The sequence below is a fragment of the Eupeodes corollae genome, chromosome 2 (genome assembly GCF_945859685.1).
Source record: "Eupeodes corollae chromosome 2, idEupCoro1.1, whole genome shotgun sequence".
Classification (NCBI taxonomy): domain Eukaryota; kingdom Metazoa; phylum Arthropoda; class Insecta; order Diptera; family Syrphidae; genus Eupeodes; species Eupeodes corollae.
In genome coordinates this window covers 105,318,953-105,339,653 of record NC_079148.1, presented here as the reverse complement: position 1 = coordinate 105,339,653, position 20,701 = coordinate 105,318,953, and the positions used below count along the sequence as shown (strand labels likewise).

The following is a 20,701-nucleotide window of genomic DNA, read 5'->3' as shown; positions in this document are numbered from 1 at the left end:
CGGCGGCACCAACAAAATAACGATTTATACAAAAATTATCTCCCCAAAGTGACTTATTGCCATCCCTGTGCACAAAATTTCCTTAAACACAATAAACGTCATTTTATAAACGTCAAAAATTTCCTTTTCAACAAACGTCGCTGTCAAAGCGAAATCGGCAAAAACATTGAAGTTTTTCTTATAAGATATAACTTTTTTAGCTACCATGCTCAACTAACAAACTATTTCTACTTAACTGAGCACAAACACTTGAGATACCTTCAAGCCACAATTCCCAGCTCCATAAAGCCGTCTGGTCGCACATTCTTTTAATTTGACTTGCCTTAAATTACCTCACTGCTTACAGCTCGCTAAAGTCTCACTGTCTTACGACTCGTGCTGTGCAGCTAGAGTTCATTAGTTTGTTGTGTCTTGCTTGCGTGCCCGTGATGGCTATTGATGCTGCTGCATTCCGATGTTGTTTACGAAATCACAACCAGCAGTAGCACCACAGAAGACTGACACTGAAGAAATACCAAGAAATAAATTGGCAGTAGAGAAGAAGAAAAAACGACGAACAAAACAAAAGAAAGTAGGTCGTTGTTCGTCGTTCGTTTCGGTGTGATTGCGCCGTTCGCTCAACATCAACCAGAGTTTCACTTTTTCTTTTCGATTTCAACGGAGACGGTCGTGTTCATGCTTTATTGCTTTTTTCGAATAGTGCGTTTGAAGAGATCGTGATCCTGTAGTGATTCCCATACCCTAGTCCATCCCACACACAAAAAACATAAACAAAGTGCCTCTATTTTCTGTACAAATACAAACTTCCCTTGAAACCATGTTAAGTAAGCATCTTATGCAACAAGTGAGGTGTCGCTTCTCCTCATTAGCGGTTCAACTTCCTGTGACTTTCACCCAAACGCGTTCGTTGCGAGTGGCTCAAAGGTGCGATGAAAAATTTGCCACCAAGCAAGTCCCTAAGCACGATTGGAACCGTGCTGTTAGTGAAGCAGAACGCATCGTTGGCTATCCAACATCGTTCCTAAGCCTGCGGTGGCTCCTAAGCGATGAAATCGCCAATGTGGCCTTGCATCTGCGAAAGCTGGTGGGGAGTAATCATCCGTTGCTTAAGACTGCCAAGTAATTTACAAAGATTCATTAAATCCGGGTTTTGTTTTTTTTTTCTCAAAATTAAGTTTTTTTTTTGTTTTTAGGCATCTACTGTATAATGGGAAAAATACAATGCAAGCTTGGGGATTGATTGTTTTATTAATTTCCAAGGCAGCAGGTCATGCGCCACATATTCCTGATATGGAACAGGACAAAAGTGCTGGAGTGCTTCATTCGCAGAGGGCATTGGCGGAGATTACCGAAATGATTCGGATTTCACATTTAGTTCATAATGTAAGTTGCATAGCTAATATACGTTATTTACATAAATTATTCAAAAATTAACTCTCTCCACCCCCCTCCCTCCATCCCATCTGTAAGGGGAATCTAATTAGCACGCCTTGTTTTTATTGTTGTTATCTTTTGTGGAGATCAGAGATTTGAAAAATAAAATAAAATTATTAACATAACATTGTATGCGTAGTAACCGACCGATTGACTACGACGAAGTTTATGTTTATTAATGACATCAACGTGATCTCTTGGACGTGACAAGAATAGAATAGTTGAATTTTTTAAGGAAGAAGAAAGCAAGTAACATGAGTGGTGGTACTGATAGAATCGAATGCATTGTTTAGTTAAGAAAGGAAGAAACCAACCAAGGTTATTTTTGATGTTTTTGCATCAATCAATTCTAGAATTCTATGATTAGAAATAGATAGCCACATTGATATTCTCCCCATTAAGTTTACTTCTTGGGACTTTGTTGGCTGGCTGGCTTTCAAAGAATTTTAGTATGCTGCTTTCAATATAAATATGTGAGCATACATCTTTTAGAATGTTAATTACGAACTTACAAACAAACAAATTTTGCGTTAGTAGATTTCAGAATGTACATTTGGAGGCTTATAGTACAAAATGAAGTACTAACATATTTTTGGTTTTAGGTTTTTTTTTAATATATGTTATCTTTAATTCCTAAATCATGAATTTTAGTACAGTTTTACTTCTCAAAAATTTAACTATAGAAAAAAAGAGTACCGTACTAAATACAGTCAAACTTCCCTATAGGGGATTTTTTACGGGACAAGAAGATTATTTTGTTCTATAGAAAATTCGTTATACAGACATTTTTTTTTAAATTTTATTTAAGGAAGTCAGTGATTTTAGTTTGGATAACATTCTTCCATTTTTCTTTTTCAACAAAATCGTCTAAAAAATTGAGAGATTCAAATAAATTAGTCCGTACGTTACTCTTCATTTCCAGAAAGGTTCGAAACACGTCATAGCAGTATCTGTTTTTTAAGTCAATCGTTCTTCAACTCTATTAATTATCAACAACTTTTTCTCAAGAGAAATGCTACTTTGAGACATTTTCAATCATGTATATTCACTGAAGACTTAACATAGAATGCTTGGATTTAAAATCTTGGGGAAATCCCCTTATAAGGTTTTTTTTCTCTGCATGCTATTGTTTTTAATAGAAAATCATCTGAAAAAACATAACAATTATGTGGAAACGTATGAGATTTGGATTTCCAGCAACAAAATTTGGTCGTTGTAGAGAAAAATTCGCTTTATGGAAATCTGTTATAAGAATTAAGGAGATCAAAACACACCAAAAAAGTAACCAAAAAGATGTGTACTAAAAATCAATTTGTAATAGAGAGATGTTCGTTATGTAGACGTTCGTTATAGGGAAGTTTGACTTTATAATTATGTTCTGTAAACCAGCTGTCGAAAAGTTAGTTTACTGAGTTTTGTATAATTTTAAACAAATTGAATATGTTTTTATTTTAAAAGAACTATTTACTTGGAAATATTCTTTGAAAAAAAAAACTTGAAAATAAGCAAATTGTTTTACTTTTGTGTCTTGTTTTACAGAAGACAAACTTAAATACGAACTTAGCTCTAATCTTTTCCATCTTAAAATTTTATAATTCAGCATTAACGGTAGAATTAAAGACTTTCAAGGAGATACTTAAGTTGAAATGATGCATTAATTAACATATTCCAACATTTAACAATTTACTAGTTAAGGTGAGTGTCCATTTGAGAGTAATGGCTGAATCACAAACACGCTTCAGCTTCGGCTTCGTCTGCGTTACGATGGCCTTGCTTCGAGGTTGCTTTGAATGACATTTCTATTATTTCATCCCTCCAAAGAGCAGAGTTGACTATTTTTTGACAGCTGTTGAGCTGTCAGACAAAGCAAAATGTTCAGATAATTGAACTAAAGCTTCCGTTTCGAGTCACATTATTATGTTACATTAAGTTCTTTTCCTTACGATTGTCAAACGGAACGTGAGGTTGAAGCTCCATTGTGATAGCATGCATTGAATTCCTGTGGCTGAACTCTTAAGCGTGTTTGTGTTTCAGCCATAAACGTGCTGCGAGTCGTTCTCACTCGAGAGAGAATCTGAGAGTAGCCAGCGGAGAGTTGAATAATTACTCTCGACATTCGATCTTTTTGAAAGTCACTCGCAAGTGGACACACGTGTTTATCTATCCGAGGAAAGCTCGCGGAATACCAACACAGTTCGTATTTTGCGCGTAGCAGTCGAGATTAAACATGTCAAAGCAGTGGACATTGGAGGAAACCAATCAACTTATTGAAAAATATGAGTATGGCTTCCCTTAATTGGTTATCTTTTTTTTAAAAATTATGGGTCCAACGTTTTGTACCAAAAATTCAATTTCAATAACCGTCAAACGGCAAAAATGTCGAAACTGTTGAGGATCTCCAATTTGAAGCTTTCTTCAAAGAGCAGACCCCGCACCAAATTGGTTACTAGGGTCTAACCACGATTTGACTCAGAAGAAATCTATTAGTTGGATACGATTATGAGAGTACCCTCAGCAAGAAAACTCTCAATATCCTAGCAGTGAGCTCGCGATAGCAAAATTTCTAAAATTTGGCTTTTACGAGAGTTGTTCTCAAAAGTTAACTAGCAGAAGTTCTATCAAATAGACACACAACTTTGCATTTAGATTGTTTTTGTTTTCTAAGTGAAAAATTACACGAGCTTATGCACAGTATTCAATTTATAAGTAATCGAGTGTAACGAATTTTCTGGTACCGCCCTTCGTGTTTTTTTCACGATTTTATAAAAAGTAAATAATTCTGTATTTTTCAATAACTGTTCCTTAAAAATTCTTAACATTTTCCCAAATCTCTTATAGTTTTTTATCTTATTTTTAAAGTAAGATAACTTTGATCCCTTTTATTAACTTCCTAACGAATTATTTCTTGTGTTTCATCGAAACTTTGAGCAAGCTTTTATGAATTTTACGGATTTCCATAAAATCTTGCTTATTTATCAAAGAACTTATTTTCATTTAGAACAGTTTTAGTTCATCTTTTGCACATTTAAGCGTGTTAGTAGTTATTTCATAAAGTAGGAATTGCATCGATACCAATTGGTGTGCTTTTAAATAAAAACAAATTAATACAATTCATATGAAAACAGAGAGCCTTCTATTTAGAGAACAGAATTTTTCGTAAGAAGGGTAAAGGAACATAAGGCCTGCAATTTTTTAACTTAAATAAAATATAGCCCTATTATTAGTTGAAAATGAGATTTGATTTATAATGTAATTATTATTTATCAAAGTTTTTGTTTGTGTAACACGTGTCTTTTCTTTTTCCTTTTCTCCATACAATAAACACATTTGAAATGTATTGTTTGCTATAATTTTAAGGCTGTTTCGCATTTGAAAATCAGTGTTTTTACACCTTTAAAAACATATGTACATACATACTAGTAACTCAAGTGTATTTAAGATACATAAATAACATCCTAATCAAGAGACTTTAACTTTCAAAACAGATGAATTTTGTATCCATAAAACTAGCACGTTTATTATAAACTGTTAATATTTTTTCTTGAATTGTGGTTAACTGGGAGCATCTTTGAAATAACATATTCATGGTATAAAAAATCGCTGTTACCTGTATTTACCCAATCTTCAGAGTTTTTCACCTTCATTTTCGGGAAATATGAATTTATGTAGATAACCTAGTTGCATAAAATTATAGTGTTTGTCAAATATATTTTATAATTTTTCGATTGAAACAGAGTAGAAATTATCATTGAATAAAAACATAAAAAACAGTTTAAAATTTCTTAGTCGGTTTAATTGGTGAACCAATAAATAGTATTTGAAAAACTTTTTAAATTACAGTAAATAAAAGTGAAAATAAAATAAAAGTATAGGCAATCAACGGTAAGACACTATTTTTAATTTCTCATTTTGAAGAGAAAAAAAACAACGAATAGAATCAAAATTTATTGTTTTTCAAATACATACATAGATGTAACTTTACGTAAGTACTTATAAGAACAAGCTAAAAATCCTACTTTTCTTACAAAAAAAAAAAAAAAACAATTCTACTAAATATTTATTTATTTATTTATTCGTCTTTCAATTTACAATATTTTATGGAGACTTCATTAAAATCAAACATTGTAAGCAAAAAGGGCTGAATACAATTTTCTTCTAGATACTTAGAGTTTTAAGTCAATTAAAGCACATCTGGTCTCATAAGGTGGCATATTTGAATAATTATAAATCTTTCGTAAAGCAAATTTTGTAAATCTCTTCTGAACCTTTTCAATCCTTAAATTACTTTAAAAGAATACCATAATATGCAACAATATACAAATAACGGTCTTACAAGGGATACAAAAAGCGTCTTTAAAGTATAAGGATCTTCGAATGACTTAGAACTTTTTGAAACAATTCCCAACATGGCGTTAGCTTTGGAAATAACATTATCAATTTGGAGAGAAAAATTAATATTCGAGTCAATAATCACACCAAGATCCTTTTGATTTGTTAACCTCATTAAGAACTGATTCTCAATTTTATAATCGAAACATATCCTATCCTTTATTTTAGAAAACGTAACAATACTACACTTTTTTACATTCAAATTAAAACCATTTATGAAACACCACTTGGTAATATTTTTCATATCCAATTGAATTTTACTAGCATCTGATGAAGAACTTACAGAAATAAAGATCTTGAGATCATCAGCATATAAAAGACATCTAGAACTTTTAATACTATTCGGTGAATCATTTATAAATAAAATGAAAAGGAGTGGACCAAGATGACTACCTTATGGTACACCGGAATAATTTTGTATTTCATTGGAAAGAACATCACCAATTTTAATATATTGTCTTCGTCCAACCAAATAGAATCTGATCCATTTTAGGAGATTTGAGTGGAAGCCAAGCAATTCAAGTTTTTTCAAGAGAACAAAATATGTATTAGGTCTCAGTTTTTTCGACATAAAATAAACTGTAAATGTCTTCAATAAGAGGTTATTAGTGTAGGTAGCACCTAGCCTCCTTTTTGGTTGTCATGTTTATTAATGTTTTGAAATAAGCATTTAAATTACACATTACACTCTTTTTAAGTAAAGATAACAACAAAAAACCTAATCTACAATCCAACACAAAAATGGGGGGATATGATGTATGATGGACTGAATGATGTTTTATATTTTTCATCTAGAGATTTCTACAAATTTAATGCTGGACATTTACAAACTTAAAACATCTTCGGAAAGAGACCTACAAATACACACACAATACACGAAAATAATGGTTTAAAGAGTAGGTATGATCCTTAAATTCTTGTGGTATCACATCGGTGATATCACATCAGACAAACTACTGGTCTAAATGCTTAAGCTACTTCAGACAGCAGCAGTGGCGTAGCTACCGCTGTATCAGCTGTATCCATGTAACAGGGCCCCAAGATATAGGGCCCCCCAAAGATATAGAGCACAAGACGTGTGTAAAAACATTCACTTAAATATTTATTAAAGTTTTATTACAAAAAAATGTTCCGTTGATCATTTTTTACATGCGTCAAATATTTTTTTTCCTGTGTATCTTTTTCTTTTTTTCACGTCCTACCAACCAACAATACTACAACTTCAACCTGCAAACACTTTTTTATTCAAGCTCCAACTCCAACATCACACAGAAATACAAACCAAAATACAAAAATAATTTTTAAATTAGGCCCCTTTCAACCTGAAGGACCATTTCCAAAGAATTCGGAAGCAACTCGATGTTTTTCAAACTTTCATTACTCATATTCAAATAAGGCTGGTATTCGAATTGTTAGACCATGGTTATTTTATTCTAATATTTTGAACAAACCTTACTGTCACTTCTGTTGGTTGTATCACATTAAGAGAAAACATTGTTTTAGAAATTAAAAAAAATCCTTTTCTATCTATAATTTTGGGTACAACACAAGACCTATCAAAAATTGACCAACTGTTGTTATTAGGTATAAATGTATAACAGAAACCGTACCAATTACTGATGCTAGTGCCGAAGGGCTAAAAACAGAAGTTTTAAAAACAATAAGTGAATATGGACTTGATTTATCCAAATGCAGAGGACAAGGTTATGATGGAGCGAATGTTATGTCGGGTGTTTATGGAGGATTACAAGCCCTTATTAAAGAGAACACTCCAAATGCCGACTATGTTCATTGCGCAGCACATTCATTAAATTTGATATTTAATGATGCAACAAAAAATATACTTGAAGTGTCAACATTTTCGATAGTTTAGAGAAAATATATACATTTTTTGGTAACAGTACGAAGCGCTGGTCTTTGCTGCACAACGATTCATTCGAAAAATATAAAATTGCCCTTAAAAAGGTTTGGCCTACGAGATGGTCTTCACGAAATGAAATGATGCACTATGTGGCATAAGATCAAACTATACATTTATAATGAAAACCTTACACCAAATCAATTTGACCTCAACAAAAAAAGACGAACGAGAAGAATGTAAAAATGTTATAAACATTTTAGAGACGTACAACTTTATTGTGTTGATGTCATTTTTTTCTTTACTGTTTGATATTATAAGTCCAGTTTCCAAAGCCCTTCAAGATGAGGAAAATGATTTACAAAAAGCAAGTATTTTTCTTCAAAATCTTTTAGACGGCCTAAAAAAGAAAGAAATCAAAAGAAATTCAGTGATCTACTTAAAAAGTCCAAGGATTAAGCGAACGATTGGGGAGTGACGCTTGTCTTCAAAAATAAAAGGAGGAAAATAACGAAGCAGTTTTTTGATGAGTTGGCAGAAGATCATAGAATTTTTGATCCGGAAATTTACTTCAAAGTCAATATTTACTATTCCTGCTTGGGCATTTTGATTGGACAAACTCAGCAAAGATTTCAAAGCCTTCATAGTCTTAGTAGTATGTTTGAAGTGTTGGAACTGGATAAGCTTTTATCGTTCTCAAATGATGAGATAAACAGCTGAAAGATCTTTTTCCAAGCTGAAAATAATACAAAATTATCTCAGAACTTCAATGGGACAGAAGAGGTTGTCAAGATTTATCACTTTTATCAATAGAAGCAGATAATCTTGAAAAACTGAAATCTTCTTCAGGTATGGAAGATTAAATAAATAAATTTGCAGAAAAAAAGACAAGGAAAGTAGTACTTTGAGAAGAAGTGCAAATATTATTTAATTTTGTTTGCGCTTTATAAAACATGTATCTATATATTATGTAGATGATGGGGACCAAAAAAAAAAATTGGATACAGGGTCCCCAAAGGTCTAGCTACGCCACTGGACAGCAGACACTTTAACCTAACCCCACGTAGTCAGTTTTAGCCTAAACTACCTAACTTAAAACAGTGACCTAAAAATAATACTGGTTAGGAACAATAATAACAGAGTAACTTTTTCATTTGAATGGAAGAAGGTCTTGAGCAAATTTGGTATTTCTGGTTTTTTTGTTACTTGTTTATGAAGTTGGCCTATATAATAAATAAAGTTTCCGACCTCGAGCACCGCACGCAAGATGTCAAAAAATTAGAAAGCCCTGAAGGAGAACTTTTTTTTCTTCAAAAATCTTCTACGATATTAAGGCAAAGAAGACTTAAAAAACAAAAATAGAAAATTCTCCAAAAGAAGAAAAAAAATGACATGGGTTGGGGGTCTATATCCCACTGTTAGGCGAGAGAGGTAATTATTTCAGAAAAATAAGTTGACATACAAAATCAAAGATTGGGAAACAACATTATAGTGATATAACTTTTCTCAAACCCAGAAGTCAGTTCTTGCAGGAACTGAAAAAATATGCTTTTGACCATAGTATCGGAACAAAAAATTATTTTAAGTCTCAAAGTTAAAAACAACAAAAAAATATAACTTGTTGTTTTTTTATTATGTTATTGAGTACAAGTTTTTTTGTCATTTATAAATATCCTTGTCAATAAGTGATTAATAACTTTGCAGGCCCTTTTGATTTATGTATAACAACATTTGAACGTCTTTGACATAGAATGCAACAAATGTTTGGTCGTTTCTTCTCCAATGTCATACCATTCATCAATCAATGCTTGTTTTAGTTAAACTTTATAAGAAGTCACTAGCTTTTTTACGCTACTATCCAAGTCTTTCAATAAATGCTCAATTGAATTGAGATGCAGGGATTGTGGTAAAGCACCTGTGCAATATTATATGCCAACCACAAACGCGCGTGGTGCACCCCCATACCATCACTTCTCCATCGCCGTGTTTTATTGTGGGTGCCAAGTAATTATTGTTTGAGTGCTGTATTTGGTTTTCTCCACACTTTTGTATGGCCATCAGAACGGGAAACAGTGAACTTACTCTCGCTAGAAAATAGTACATCATTCCAAAAAGCATTTGAATTGCTTCCGTACTCAAAGGTTTATTTCAAACGTTGGTTCTTGTTGACTGGCGAAATCATTTACTTACACCTAGCAATACGTGCGTTGCGTTGTCAGCTCCTTATGGCTGAATCACAAACACGCTTCAGCTTCGGCTTCGTCTGCGTTACGGTGGCCTCGCTTCGAGGTTGAATTAAATAATATTTCTATTATTTCATCCCTCCAAAGAGCAAATATTTTGTTTGTTGGAATTTTTACAGCTGTTGAGCTGTCAGACAAAGCAAATGTTCAGATAATTGAACTAGAGCTTCCGTTTGGAGTCACATTATTATGTTACATTAAGTTCTTTTACTTACGATTGTCAAACGGAACGTGAGGTCGAAGCTCCATTGTGATAGCATGCATTGAATTCCTATCCTATGGCTAAACTCGTAAACGTCAGGCGAAGCCGAAGCTGAAGCGTGTTTGTGTTTCAGCCATTATAGTCTCAGGATATACTGATTTCACAAATTATGGGTTGACTTCAGCAGCTATTTCATTTGATGCAATTTAAGGGGTTAACTTTTACTTTTCGTCCAATACGGTTATTCACAAGCATTCAAAACCCACACGACGACCAGAATGATTTGCACTTTTAAAGTTTGACTCCCCTTTGAAACGCTGCACAACAATGCATGTTACCTGCCTTGACTATGAATGAAAAAAAATAATTTTTCATTCGGTGTTTTTTTTTTTTTTTGGCTCATTGTTATTAATTTTATTTTATTTTCGCAACAAAACTAATTTTCTTTTCAAAATAACTACTGACAGCCGTAACTGCAGTTTTTTGGTTTGGCTGAAAGATTTGTAGGAAAGAAGTAATTCTTTCAAGTGTTAGTTTTGATTGATTGGTTTTAAAGTAATGTATTCATGTAAAAAAATAAAATAAAATAAATTGGGTGGCGCAACAGTCCGTTGTGAACCAGGGCCTAGTGACTTACAACACAACTATTCCTGTGTGCGAGTACTGTTGTCAGGAATGGAAGGGACCTACAATTTTAGGCCAAATTCGAACGGCTAATTTGAGAAAGTACTTTTTCATGACAAGAATTACTCTTGAAGGATTTGTCAATTCCTCGCAAGAGGCAGTACCCGCGAAAATAATTTTTTTAATTAAGGTGGCACAGGCAGGGATTGATTCTAAGACCCCTTGAATGACAGTCCAACGCACTAACCATCATACCACGGGTACCACAACGTATGCATGTACCAGTCCAAAAAATGACAAAATAGCGTGTTTCCAAGGCTTAAAAAGTTATAAACAGTTTTCTGTATTTCGATTCGATTTAGTTGTATTTTCGCTTTTTTTGTGACTTTTGGACATTTTATGTTCGGCGCTCGAGGCCGGAAACTTGGATTATTAATTAAGCCAACATTATAAACAAGAATCCGAAAAATCAGAAGTATTGGATTTAACACATTATCTGATGTTTTAAGTTACCGAGCTTTTCGTATAAGTTTCATCTATAAAATCGTTTAAATTGCAATTACTCATATACGCAAAAATATAGCATTAAATAAAAGCTATCAAAACTAAATACATGCATACCTGAATTAAATAATTCCCAAATTTAGTTATCAATTAAATAACTATGTAAATGTACCGATCATCTATTCCTTCACTAATTAAATGACAAGGGAAATTAAAAGTTGACAAAATCAAAATCCAAATATTATAACTGAAAATTGTATGCAAAACTCGGAATAGTTTTTCAATACCAGAAAAGCAAATAACAAAAAGCGAAAGCAAAACTTTCTGCCGTGTGGTTCATGCACATTCGATAATACAGGTTACTTTTATTTTAATTTCTAAAAAATGTTCACATCAAACTGAATAAAATTATAATAATAGATTGATTATAAATTTACAATAAAAAGTAGGTTTAATTTGCATTTGAATTACGTATGAACAAAAATAAAACTAATAAAATAATTTATTAAATTTCACTTACCAGTTTGAAATTCAAATACAATTGTTTATATTGCCGCCAAAAAATATGCACTACTAAGTCGACAGCACCGACGCGATTAAGAGCGAAACTGTTATAATCTAAGAAAATCTCATTAACACAAATTTATTTTAAAAAATGGTAAATTTTCCAAAAAAAACACTTTGAATTTAATATTTTCTATTTTTCTAGCTGGAAAAACACTTATTTGTTGATTTTAAGAAGTTTTTTTGTCAGATTTATTGAAAATTCATGTTTAAAAAAAAATATTTTTTCCACGAACACGAACCCACCGATCGCCGAACAAAGTAACGAGAAACTGAAAAAAGAACTGTTCATGAACTTTGTCACTTTTCGCAAGAACTAATCCACCTGTTTCTGTTTCTCTATTTGTTAAACTAATCCACTTGTTTCTGTCCCTCTTTCTTATTGGAATATTTTTGCTGTCAATATTTGTTTCGGTGGGTAAAAAAGGAAATTTGAGAAAATTGTGCTCGTTGTCTCGTATCTTCTTTGCATATCAATGTTTACAGGGTGTGTGATAGATAATTGATAATCCTTAAAAGGCAAATTGCCCACTTTATGATTACTTTGAAACTTGAAATAAAAAAAAACTCAAAATATGGACATTTTTTCGGTTCAGTATATAATATATTGTTTAAATTAAATTAAATCCTTTCTTTTTGGCTCAACTTTCCATTACCGCAGCAGAAACTTCAACAAGCGGTTTTTTTTATTTGATAAATATGTACCAATAAATAATAATTATAGCAATTTTAAAGCGAGAAACATTAACATTTTCACATACAAAACACGCAAAAATGGTTCATTTTGACATTTCTTCCCGAAATCCAAAAAAAGTAGGGTAAAGTTCGTGCTGCGGTTATGGAAAGTCGCCACTTTGTTTTTATTTTCAATTTTTGGAAAGAAAAACAAATTTAATTATTATACAAAATAAAAAGAAGTCTACGAGCTAATAAAATTTAATACAGAATTCGTTTTGGCGCCGATAGTGTACAAAATTGCAATACAAGAAAATTGATGTTATTCATCCATTTGTAGTTGTGGCATCACAGGGCCGGATTTAGAGGTCCAGAGTTAACGGAGATATAAAGGAGTGCTCCAAATTATTTTCAAAATAAAGTAAACTTTTTTTTACTCGAGTTTTTCAATATTAATAATTTATTGTGTAACCAAGTACATTCCTTTAGTAATGAACAAACACATACATATAAACGGAAAAAAGAATTATCTGAAATTAAATTTTAGGGTTAACGAACGGAACCTTTCGAGCTTTTTTCGGCCAAAAATCGTTGATGATTTCGTTTAAATCCAGTTCTCGGATTAAATCGCTTTCAATGCTCAGGAGAGAAAGCTTCGATAGACGGTTTTGTCTCATCGTGGTTCGAGTGTATATTTATAATTTTCATTTTTAAAAATGAGCGCTCTCCAGTGCAATTTGGTACCATCAAAACCAAATAGATTCACAATGCAATTTCGAGGTTGATTTGATTGATTTCTGAAATTTTGATTTTCGAGAATTTGATAGTAAAATAGTTTCGGCGATTGATCTGTTTCATAGTCCTTTTCCTTTTTGTACGAGTCAATCAAAGACACAAATAGGCTCTAAAGCATCCGGATACACTTTTAACAATGCCTCTGTTGCAGCGTGAAAAGTTTCAGCATCCATCTTCTCTATGTGATTCAGAAATCCAAATCTCGAGTGTACAGCTTCATAAGCATGCAATCTTTCAGTAAGAGGAACGGATAGATTGTCAATCACTGGGATGATGGCGGATACTTTGTATTTTTCCTTGGGTGACAGATTTGCGTCTTGTGCTTTCCCGTAATCGAGCGAATTCAACCTTACATTTTTCGTTCGGGTGCGTGATTGTACATATTCATCAGTATGGAATATTTTTTTGGCTGCTTCTCGTATTTTTCATAATCATTTCGTTTGGATTCCACGAACGATTTCAATGATTCTAGTGTACGCATTGCCGTTCGTTCCAAAATGTTGCAAACAAAGCGGTTTCGAGACCACTCATCTTCTGTAGAAGGTGCGTTGCTTCATTCTTCACGATGTCTTTTTGCTCTTTATTGTAAGATATGCTGGTTAGAGCTTCTTCGATTTCATATACGGCAAGATGGGTAGTGAATTGGAAGTGCTTCTTATCAGGGCCATTTGAGATTTTGATATTTCACTGATTGCCTGATTATATAAACAAATATAGATGAATGATTTCTGTTATTTAAGATTATTATAATTAAAAAATCATGTATAAAATACTGTAGGTAAAGGTAAAAGAGCAAAAAAAATACATATCAAAGGAAATTTTTTTTTTCCGAAGTCTCTAGAAGAGGCCCCCTGTTTGTATAGCCACGGGGCTTCCGCCCCGGGTGCCCTCCCCTCAATCCCGCCCTGTAACATTCATTATGTCATGTAGCACTTTTTTGTGTACTATCGCCGTACCCGCAATGTGGCATTGCCACTAGGTGCCGCCTTCGTAGAGTCTCCCCGATAAGTTTTATTATGAAGAGTATAATTACTGACCTGACGGACCTGGGCCTCAACCAACAAGCGTCTCCAGCCAGCTCGGTCCCTAGCTAGCTGTCTCCAGTTTCGCACGCCAAGTTGGTTGAGGTCCTCTCTCACCTGGGTGCGCCACCTGATTCGCGGTCTTCCTCTAGTGAACCGTCTCTCGGGATTGGATTCGAAGACCTTCCGGGCTGGAGCGTTGATGTCCATTCGCTTTACACTCTACATGACCCAGCCATCTAAGCCGTTGGACTTTAATTCTGCTAACTAGGTCAGTGTTTAAGTACAGCCCGCACAGTTCGTCGTTATATCTTCTGCTCCATTCTCCACCTATGCATACGGGACCAAAAATCACCCGAAGAATTTTTCTCTCGAAGCATCTTAAGACGTTCTCATCTTTCTTTGACAGGGTCCAGGCCTCAGCGCCATAAATGAGAAACAGGACGATAAGAGTCTTATAGATGGTGATTTTAGATGCTCGACAGAGGACTTTACTTCTCCATTGCCTTCTAAGTCCAAAGAAGCAGCGATTTGCAATAGTTATTCTGGTGTCGTTGTCTGTGTTTATAGCGGTGCCTATGTACACAAAGTCCTTAACTACCTCGAAGTTATAGCTGTTCATGTGACGTTTTGTCCAAGACGTCGTTGTTCAATGTCCTTTTTTGATGACAGCATATACTTTGTCCTTCCCTCATCGGCAGAGCTCTACCCTATAGAAGCTGTCATACGCGGCTTTAAAATCGATAAAGAGATGGTGGGTATCGATTTGAAGCTCCTGGTTTTTTTTTAAGATCTGCCGTAGTGTGAATATTTGGTCGATAGTGGACTTTCCTGGTCTGAAGCCACACTGATAAGGACTAATTAGGTTGTTGACGAATGGCTTCAGACGTTCACATAATACGGCAGAGAGGATCTTATACGCAATGTTAAGGAGACTGATGCCTCTGTAGTTGGCGCAGTTTAGAGGGTCTCCTTTCTTATGTATCGGGCACACTATAGAGCTCACGAGCAGCTCTAGTCCTTTTGTGCAGTGCCGTTTTGTATGCCTCTTGTTTCGCTGCGTGAGCTTGCAGGCATCCGTCGTCAAACCAGGGGTTTCGCTGTGGTGGCCGTGTGAAATCTAGCACTTCAGAGGCGGCATCTCTGATGGCTGCAAGGCAATGTTGCCACTGGTTTTCAATGCTTAATGCAGGAAGCACAGGACTCCTTAAGAGATTATAAGAGACTCGATCGGAAAAGGACATGGCAGTTTCTTGCGATTGTAGCCGTCTAACGTCGAATCTTCTCACCCTACTTCATTGTTTTGGCTTGGATCGGGATATCCGTAGCCGTACCTTGGCTACAACGAGGTAGTGGTCCGAGTCAATGTTGGCCTCTCGGAATGTTCGGATATCCTGGATACTGGAGAAGTGTCGTGCTTCGATCGCAATGTGGTCAGTCTGGTTGACGGTTGATTGATCAGGAGATTTCCATGTCCCCTTGTGGATATTGAGATGCGTGAACTGCGTACTAGCTACCAGAACGTCTCGCCCCGCAGCGAAATCGACCAGCCTGTATCCGTTGTCGGAGGTAGTGTCGTGCAGGCTGTATCTCCCGATTATGCCACAAAGATGTCTTCTCTTCCTAGCTTGGCATTAAAATCTCCTAAGACAATTTTAATGTCATAGCCAGGGCACTGCTCATATGTCTTGTCCAAGAGCTCGAAGAATATATCTTTGGTGTCTTCATCTTTCTCCTCTGTTGGGGCATGTGCGCATATTAGGCTTATGTTGGCGAATTTAGCCTTGATGCGGATTGTCGTGATTGCCTTGCTCACACTGTTGAACCTCAAGACAACAACAAATCCACACCCAAATAGACGCTGTCTTTGTTCTCGGTAGCAGTCGCCGTAGTAGATATCGCAGGGGAAGGGGAGCCGGTAAACCGCTCCTTACAGGTCTGGGCTCCGAATATGTCGAAGAAGCCCTATAAGGTGTTCACTAAGTAGTTCCACCTTACTGGAACTCTAGACGCCACCGTTGATTCCATCTCGAGAATTCGTCCGCTGCCGCCTGGATAAGGAGAGGTGCCTTAGTGAAAACACCTCTCCCCCCTCTCTCGTTTGCTGCCCCAAAAACTTTCCACTGGGGTTGGAACCCAATCTCCAGTTGAGGAACTAGGCACCCGATGTTCACCGCGGGAAAGTGAGAGTAGGAGTTGATAGACAGAGGTGGGTTTTGAGAAAAACCTGTGGACGCTTGTGTCCTCTTGAATGCACATATCTACCATTTGAACATCTTTTTATATAATATACGTTTAAATATTCAAAGTGGTACCATTTCTATGTATGTATTCTGACAAGCTAAGAAAATAAGAAAGCTTAATTTATTGATCTTAAAAGAGTGATTATAAATTCAAATCAAGGGTTTCCAATAAGAGGTTTTCTTTTGAAAAAAGCTACTATTTGGGAGCTGAAATAGTTAAAATTCACCAAAAAAGTAGTATACATTCTTAGCAAAAGTTCGCAAATTACAAACAAAAGTTTACAAACCATGTTATTTGTCGAAAAGGGAATAACTAATAGCATTTAAAAATCGACTTTTGATTTGATTCAGACATTTTCCTTCGTACAAAATAAGGTATATGCCAATGCTCCAAAATCAATTAAAGCTCTTAAACATGGAATTCGTAAAGCTTTTGATGACATACAGCTGCAAATGTGCGGATTGGTCATGGGAAATTCCATCAAGAGGATATGGTGATGTAACTTTAGCAGTGGCGGCCATTTGGCTGACAATGTTTTTCAGTGTTAAAGGCAATCTCTCAAGATGATTAACTTCCCATAGGAAGTTATTGTAATGGGTCCGATTTGTCAAATTAAAAATTTTGACATTTCTCAACGTTTCAAGGTCCCTAGAGTCGAAATAAAAGATTTTTAAAAAGATGTCTGTCCGTGCGTGTGCGTTTTTTTACCATACCAGTTTGAAAAAAGGTGAAAATGTTGGTAAACCCTAAATATCTTACGAACCAAAAACGCTAGAGACTTGAATTAAATTTTATATAATATATTGGAACGTGATATTAAAGAAATATATTTTTTGAAAAAAATCCATTTAACGGTTTTTTTTATAAAGCAAAAAATCTGAAAAAAAAATTTGTCACGTACAAAATTTTTCGACTAAAATATGATTTCATCTTCATAACAATTTTTTGCAACGAAGAATAATGTTTTTAACAGCTGATAAAATTTTGAGAAAAATCGAATTGACAGTTTTTTTTTATAAAAAATAAAAATCTAAAAAAAATATTACTCAAAGTTGGTAAAAATTGAATATCGATTTAAATATCTTTTCAAAAACTTGAAATTTAGGCTTCAAACTTATTTTATCTTATAAGAAATATTGTTTTCAACATTCTGAAAAATGTTGAGAAAAATCGAATTGACAGTTTTTTTTACAAAAAATTAAAACCTAAACAAAAATTAATAAAAGGTTTTAAAAATTGATTTTCGACTGAAATATCTTTTCAAAACTTTGAAATATTGGCTTTAATTTACTTTTATCTTTCAAAAAATATTGTTGTCAAAAATCAGTAAAATTTTGAAAAAATCGAAAAATTAACAAAAGTTGGTAAAAAATGATTTTTGACTCAAATTTTGAGATAATAGCTTGTAACTAATTTTTACTTATAAGAAATATTGTTTTCAAAATTCGGACAAATTTTGAGAAAAATCGAATTGACAGTTTTTTTGTATAAAAGTTGGTAGAAATTGATTTTCGACCCAAATATCTTTTCAAAAATTGTAGATATTGGCTTTAAACTACTTTTATCTTTCAAAAAGTATTGTTGTCAACATTCAGTAAAATTTTGAAAAAAATCGAATTGACACTTTTTGTACAAATAATTTAACAAAAGTTGGTAAAAATTGATTTTCGACTCAAATATCTTTTCAAAAAATTGAAATACTATTTTTAACATTCGATAAAATTTTGAAAAAAATCGAATTGACAGTTTTTTTACAAAAAATAAAACTCTAAAAAAAACAATATTAAAACTAGGTAAAAATTTACTTTCGACTCAAATAGCTTTTCGAAAATTAAAAATATTGGCTTCAAACTTATTTTATTTCACAGAAAATATTGTTTTCGATATTCAGTTATTTGTATATTAAAATCCAACAGTCCGTTTTTTCATAAAAAATAAAATCTACAAGAAATAGTACGCAAATTTGGTAAAAATTGATACGACTACATATAGACAAACTTTTAAGCAAGACAAATCGACAGACGGGATGGGAAGTTATCAGTGTGGGTCGCATCCCACCCTCTTTTTTAAATAATAAGACTACTTAAAATAATAAGAACTAATAAGCCATATTATGAGTTTCACCTGGAAAATTATTGATTTCCTGTTAATTGCGATATGGTAACAAAATTTCGCTCGAAATTTAATTCTATTTAAGACTGCAGTTTTAGCTCAGTTTTTTTGGAACCTCTTCTAAAAATGTGTTTAAGTATAACAAAATGTTTTCCCGATAAAACTTAAAAAGGCAAATTTGAAAAACATTTCTGTTATGCCAAAATCTAAAATTTAAGTGCAAAGAATAAAATTATGCGTTTGAAAATTTCGAAAAAACCAATCCGTTGCAAATAAAAAACATTAAACATTGAAAACCAAAAAAATTTAAATAAAATAAAACTAACCACTTTATTATTACTTTCATTTTAGAGTTTAGTTAATTTACAACGCACCACAGAAGCTGGCAAAGACGAAGCTAATTATGAGGACATGACTTTTGGCAATAAAATTGGACTCCTAACAGGCGATTATCTGTTAGCGCATTCTTGTGCCGAACTAGCCAATTTGCGCAATCAGGAAATTTGTGAATTGATCTCATCAGCTGTTAGAGATTTTAGTGAGTCTGAATTTATTGGCGATCGTGATGAACAAAATAATCCACTTCCATCCAAGCCGGGTATCGACTATCCACGTAATGCAGTACCAACAAAACCATTTGTCAGTGATTTCACTGAAACCGATGCTCTTATTCCCATCGATGTGCAATCAACTTTTGGAGATCCAGAAAAAGAATGGGAAGTTCGTCATATTCTAAATGCTGGTAGTCTTTTGGGTAAAAGTTGTCAGGGATCGTTGAAGTTAGCCGGTCAAAATGAAGAAATGCAAAAACTAGGTTATTTATTTGGCAAACATCTATCCCTAGCCTGGCAGGCTTGTCTTGATGCTGAACCTTTTCAATGTAGCACATTACCATCGGGTAAGTTAGTTTTTTTTTAAAATTAAAAGTACATTTGTAAAGTTGTTTTTTTATTTTATAGACTCTACATTCAGTTTGATCAGTGCTCCAGTTCTATTCCACCTTAAACACGATCCATCTTTGTATGATGAAATTGAAAAGGGTCTGGTTTCAATTGATAACATTTCTTACCAAAAGCTACACAAAACCATACTGGAAGGTCCAGGATTGGAGAAAACAAAAGAACTGCAACACAAACACACCACCGCAGCCATGCATGTTCTAGAAAGATTTCCTCCATCCGATGCCAGAACGGCGCTTGAGAATATTATTTTAGCAATGCAGGATATGTAATGTTAGAATTTAGTTTTAGAAAACACATTTCGGTGGAGTTTTTGGTTATAAGTTTTTGTTAAAAAAAAATAATATTAACATTGTTGGGATTGTTACAGTTTTTATCTTTTTTGTTTTTCCATTTCTATTTATGTATGTATACACTGTTTGTGCACTCATATAGACATTTTTTTATATACAAACAAGTCATTTTTTGTAGTAAATATATAATAAGAATATATTTTTAAAAACAAATTTTATATTTTTTGAAAATAATAGTTTAAAAATCGAATACGACTTTAAAACTCTCCCTGATTGATGCAGCTTCTAGTTTTTCTTTAGCGGTTGAATGTCTAATTTGAAATTTGTTCTATTTGTTTTTTTTTCTTTGGGTAACTCATAATAGAAACGTAAAAACATCGACTTAATTAAAAAAATGATTGGATCTGGATCTGCCTTTCAAAACGGCCGAAGTATGGTATAGTGGACTCTAGAAGAGCATGCAGCAAAGATAAGCATTTATCTAAGTACCCACACAATGGTTTAGAAATAGTGATCAATGAATTTAAACAAAGTTTCTGTAGCAGGGAGTAAGCTTTATCATTCCCTTTTTTGTACCATTTTTACCTTCAAGATGAAGTAGGCAAGGCACAATTATGCCTATTACCGATGTGTCGCCTCGTTTTTTCGACGACTCTCGTTTTCTCTGTCGTGTCGTTTTTAAGTGTTATTCAATAAGTTCTTCGATGCGACGAATTTTTTACCAGATTTTTAAACGATGCAAAAGTAACAAAAATCTGTCAAAATGAAATTAAAGTCTAAATA

At 33.8% G+C, this 20,701-nt stretch overlaps 1 protein-coding gene across 1 annotated transcript; it reads left to right on the top strand.

Moving 5' to 3' along the window:
* The first annotated feature begins 171 nt into the window (after nucleotides 1–171).
* On the top strand, nucleotides 172–20,131 carry LOC129946843 (all trans-polyprenyl-diphosphate synthase PDSS2). Its single transcript, XM_056057200.1, has 4 exons — nucleotides 172–1,119; nucleotides 1,194–1,383; nucleotides 19,018–19,564; nucleotides 19,626–20,131. The coding sequence occupies exons 1-4, from the start codon at nucleotides 818–820 to the stop codon at nucleotides 19,895–19,897; spliced, it is 1,311 nt and encodes a 436-aa protein (XP_055913175.1). The 5' UTR covers nucleotides 172–817; the 3' UTR covers nucleotides 19,898–20,131.
* Nucleotides 20,132–20,701: the final 570 nt, after the last annotated feature.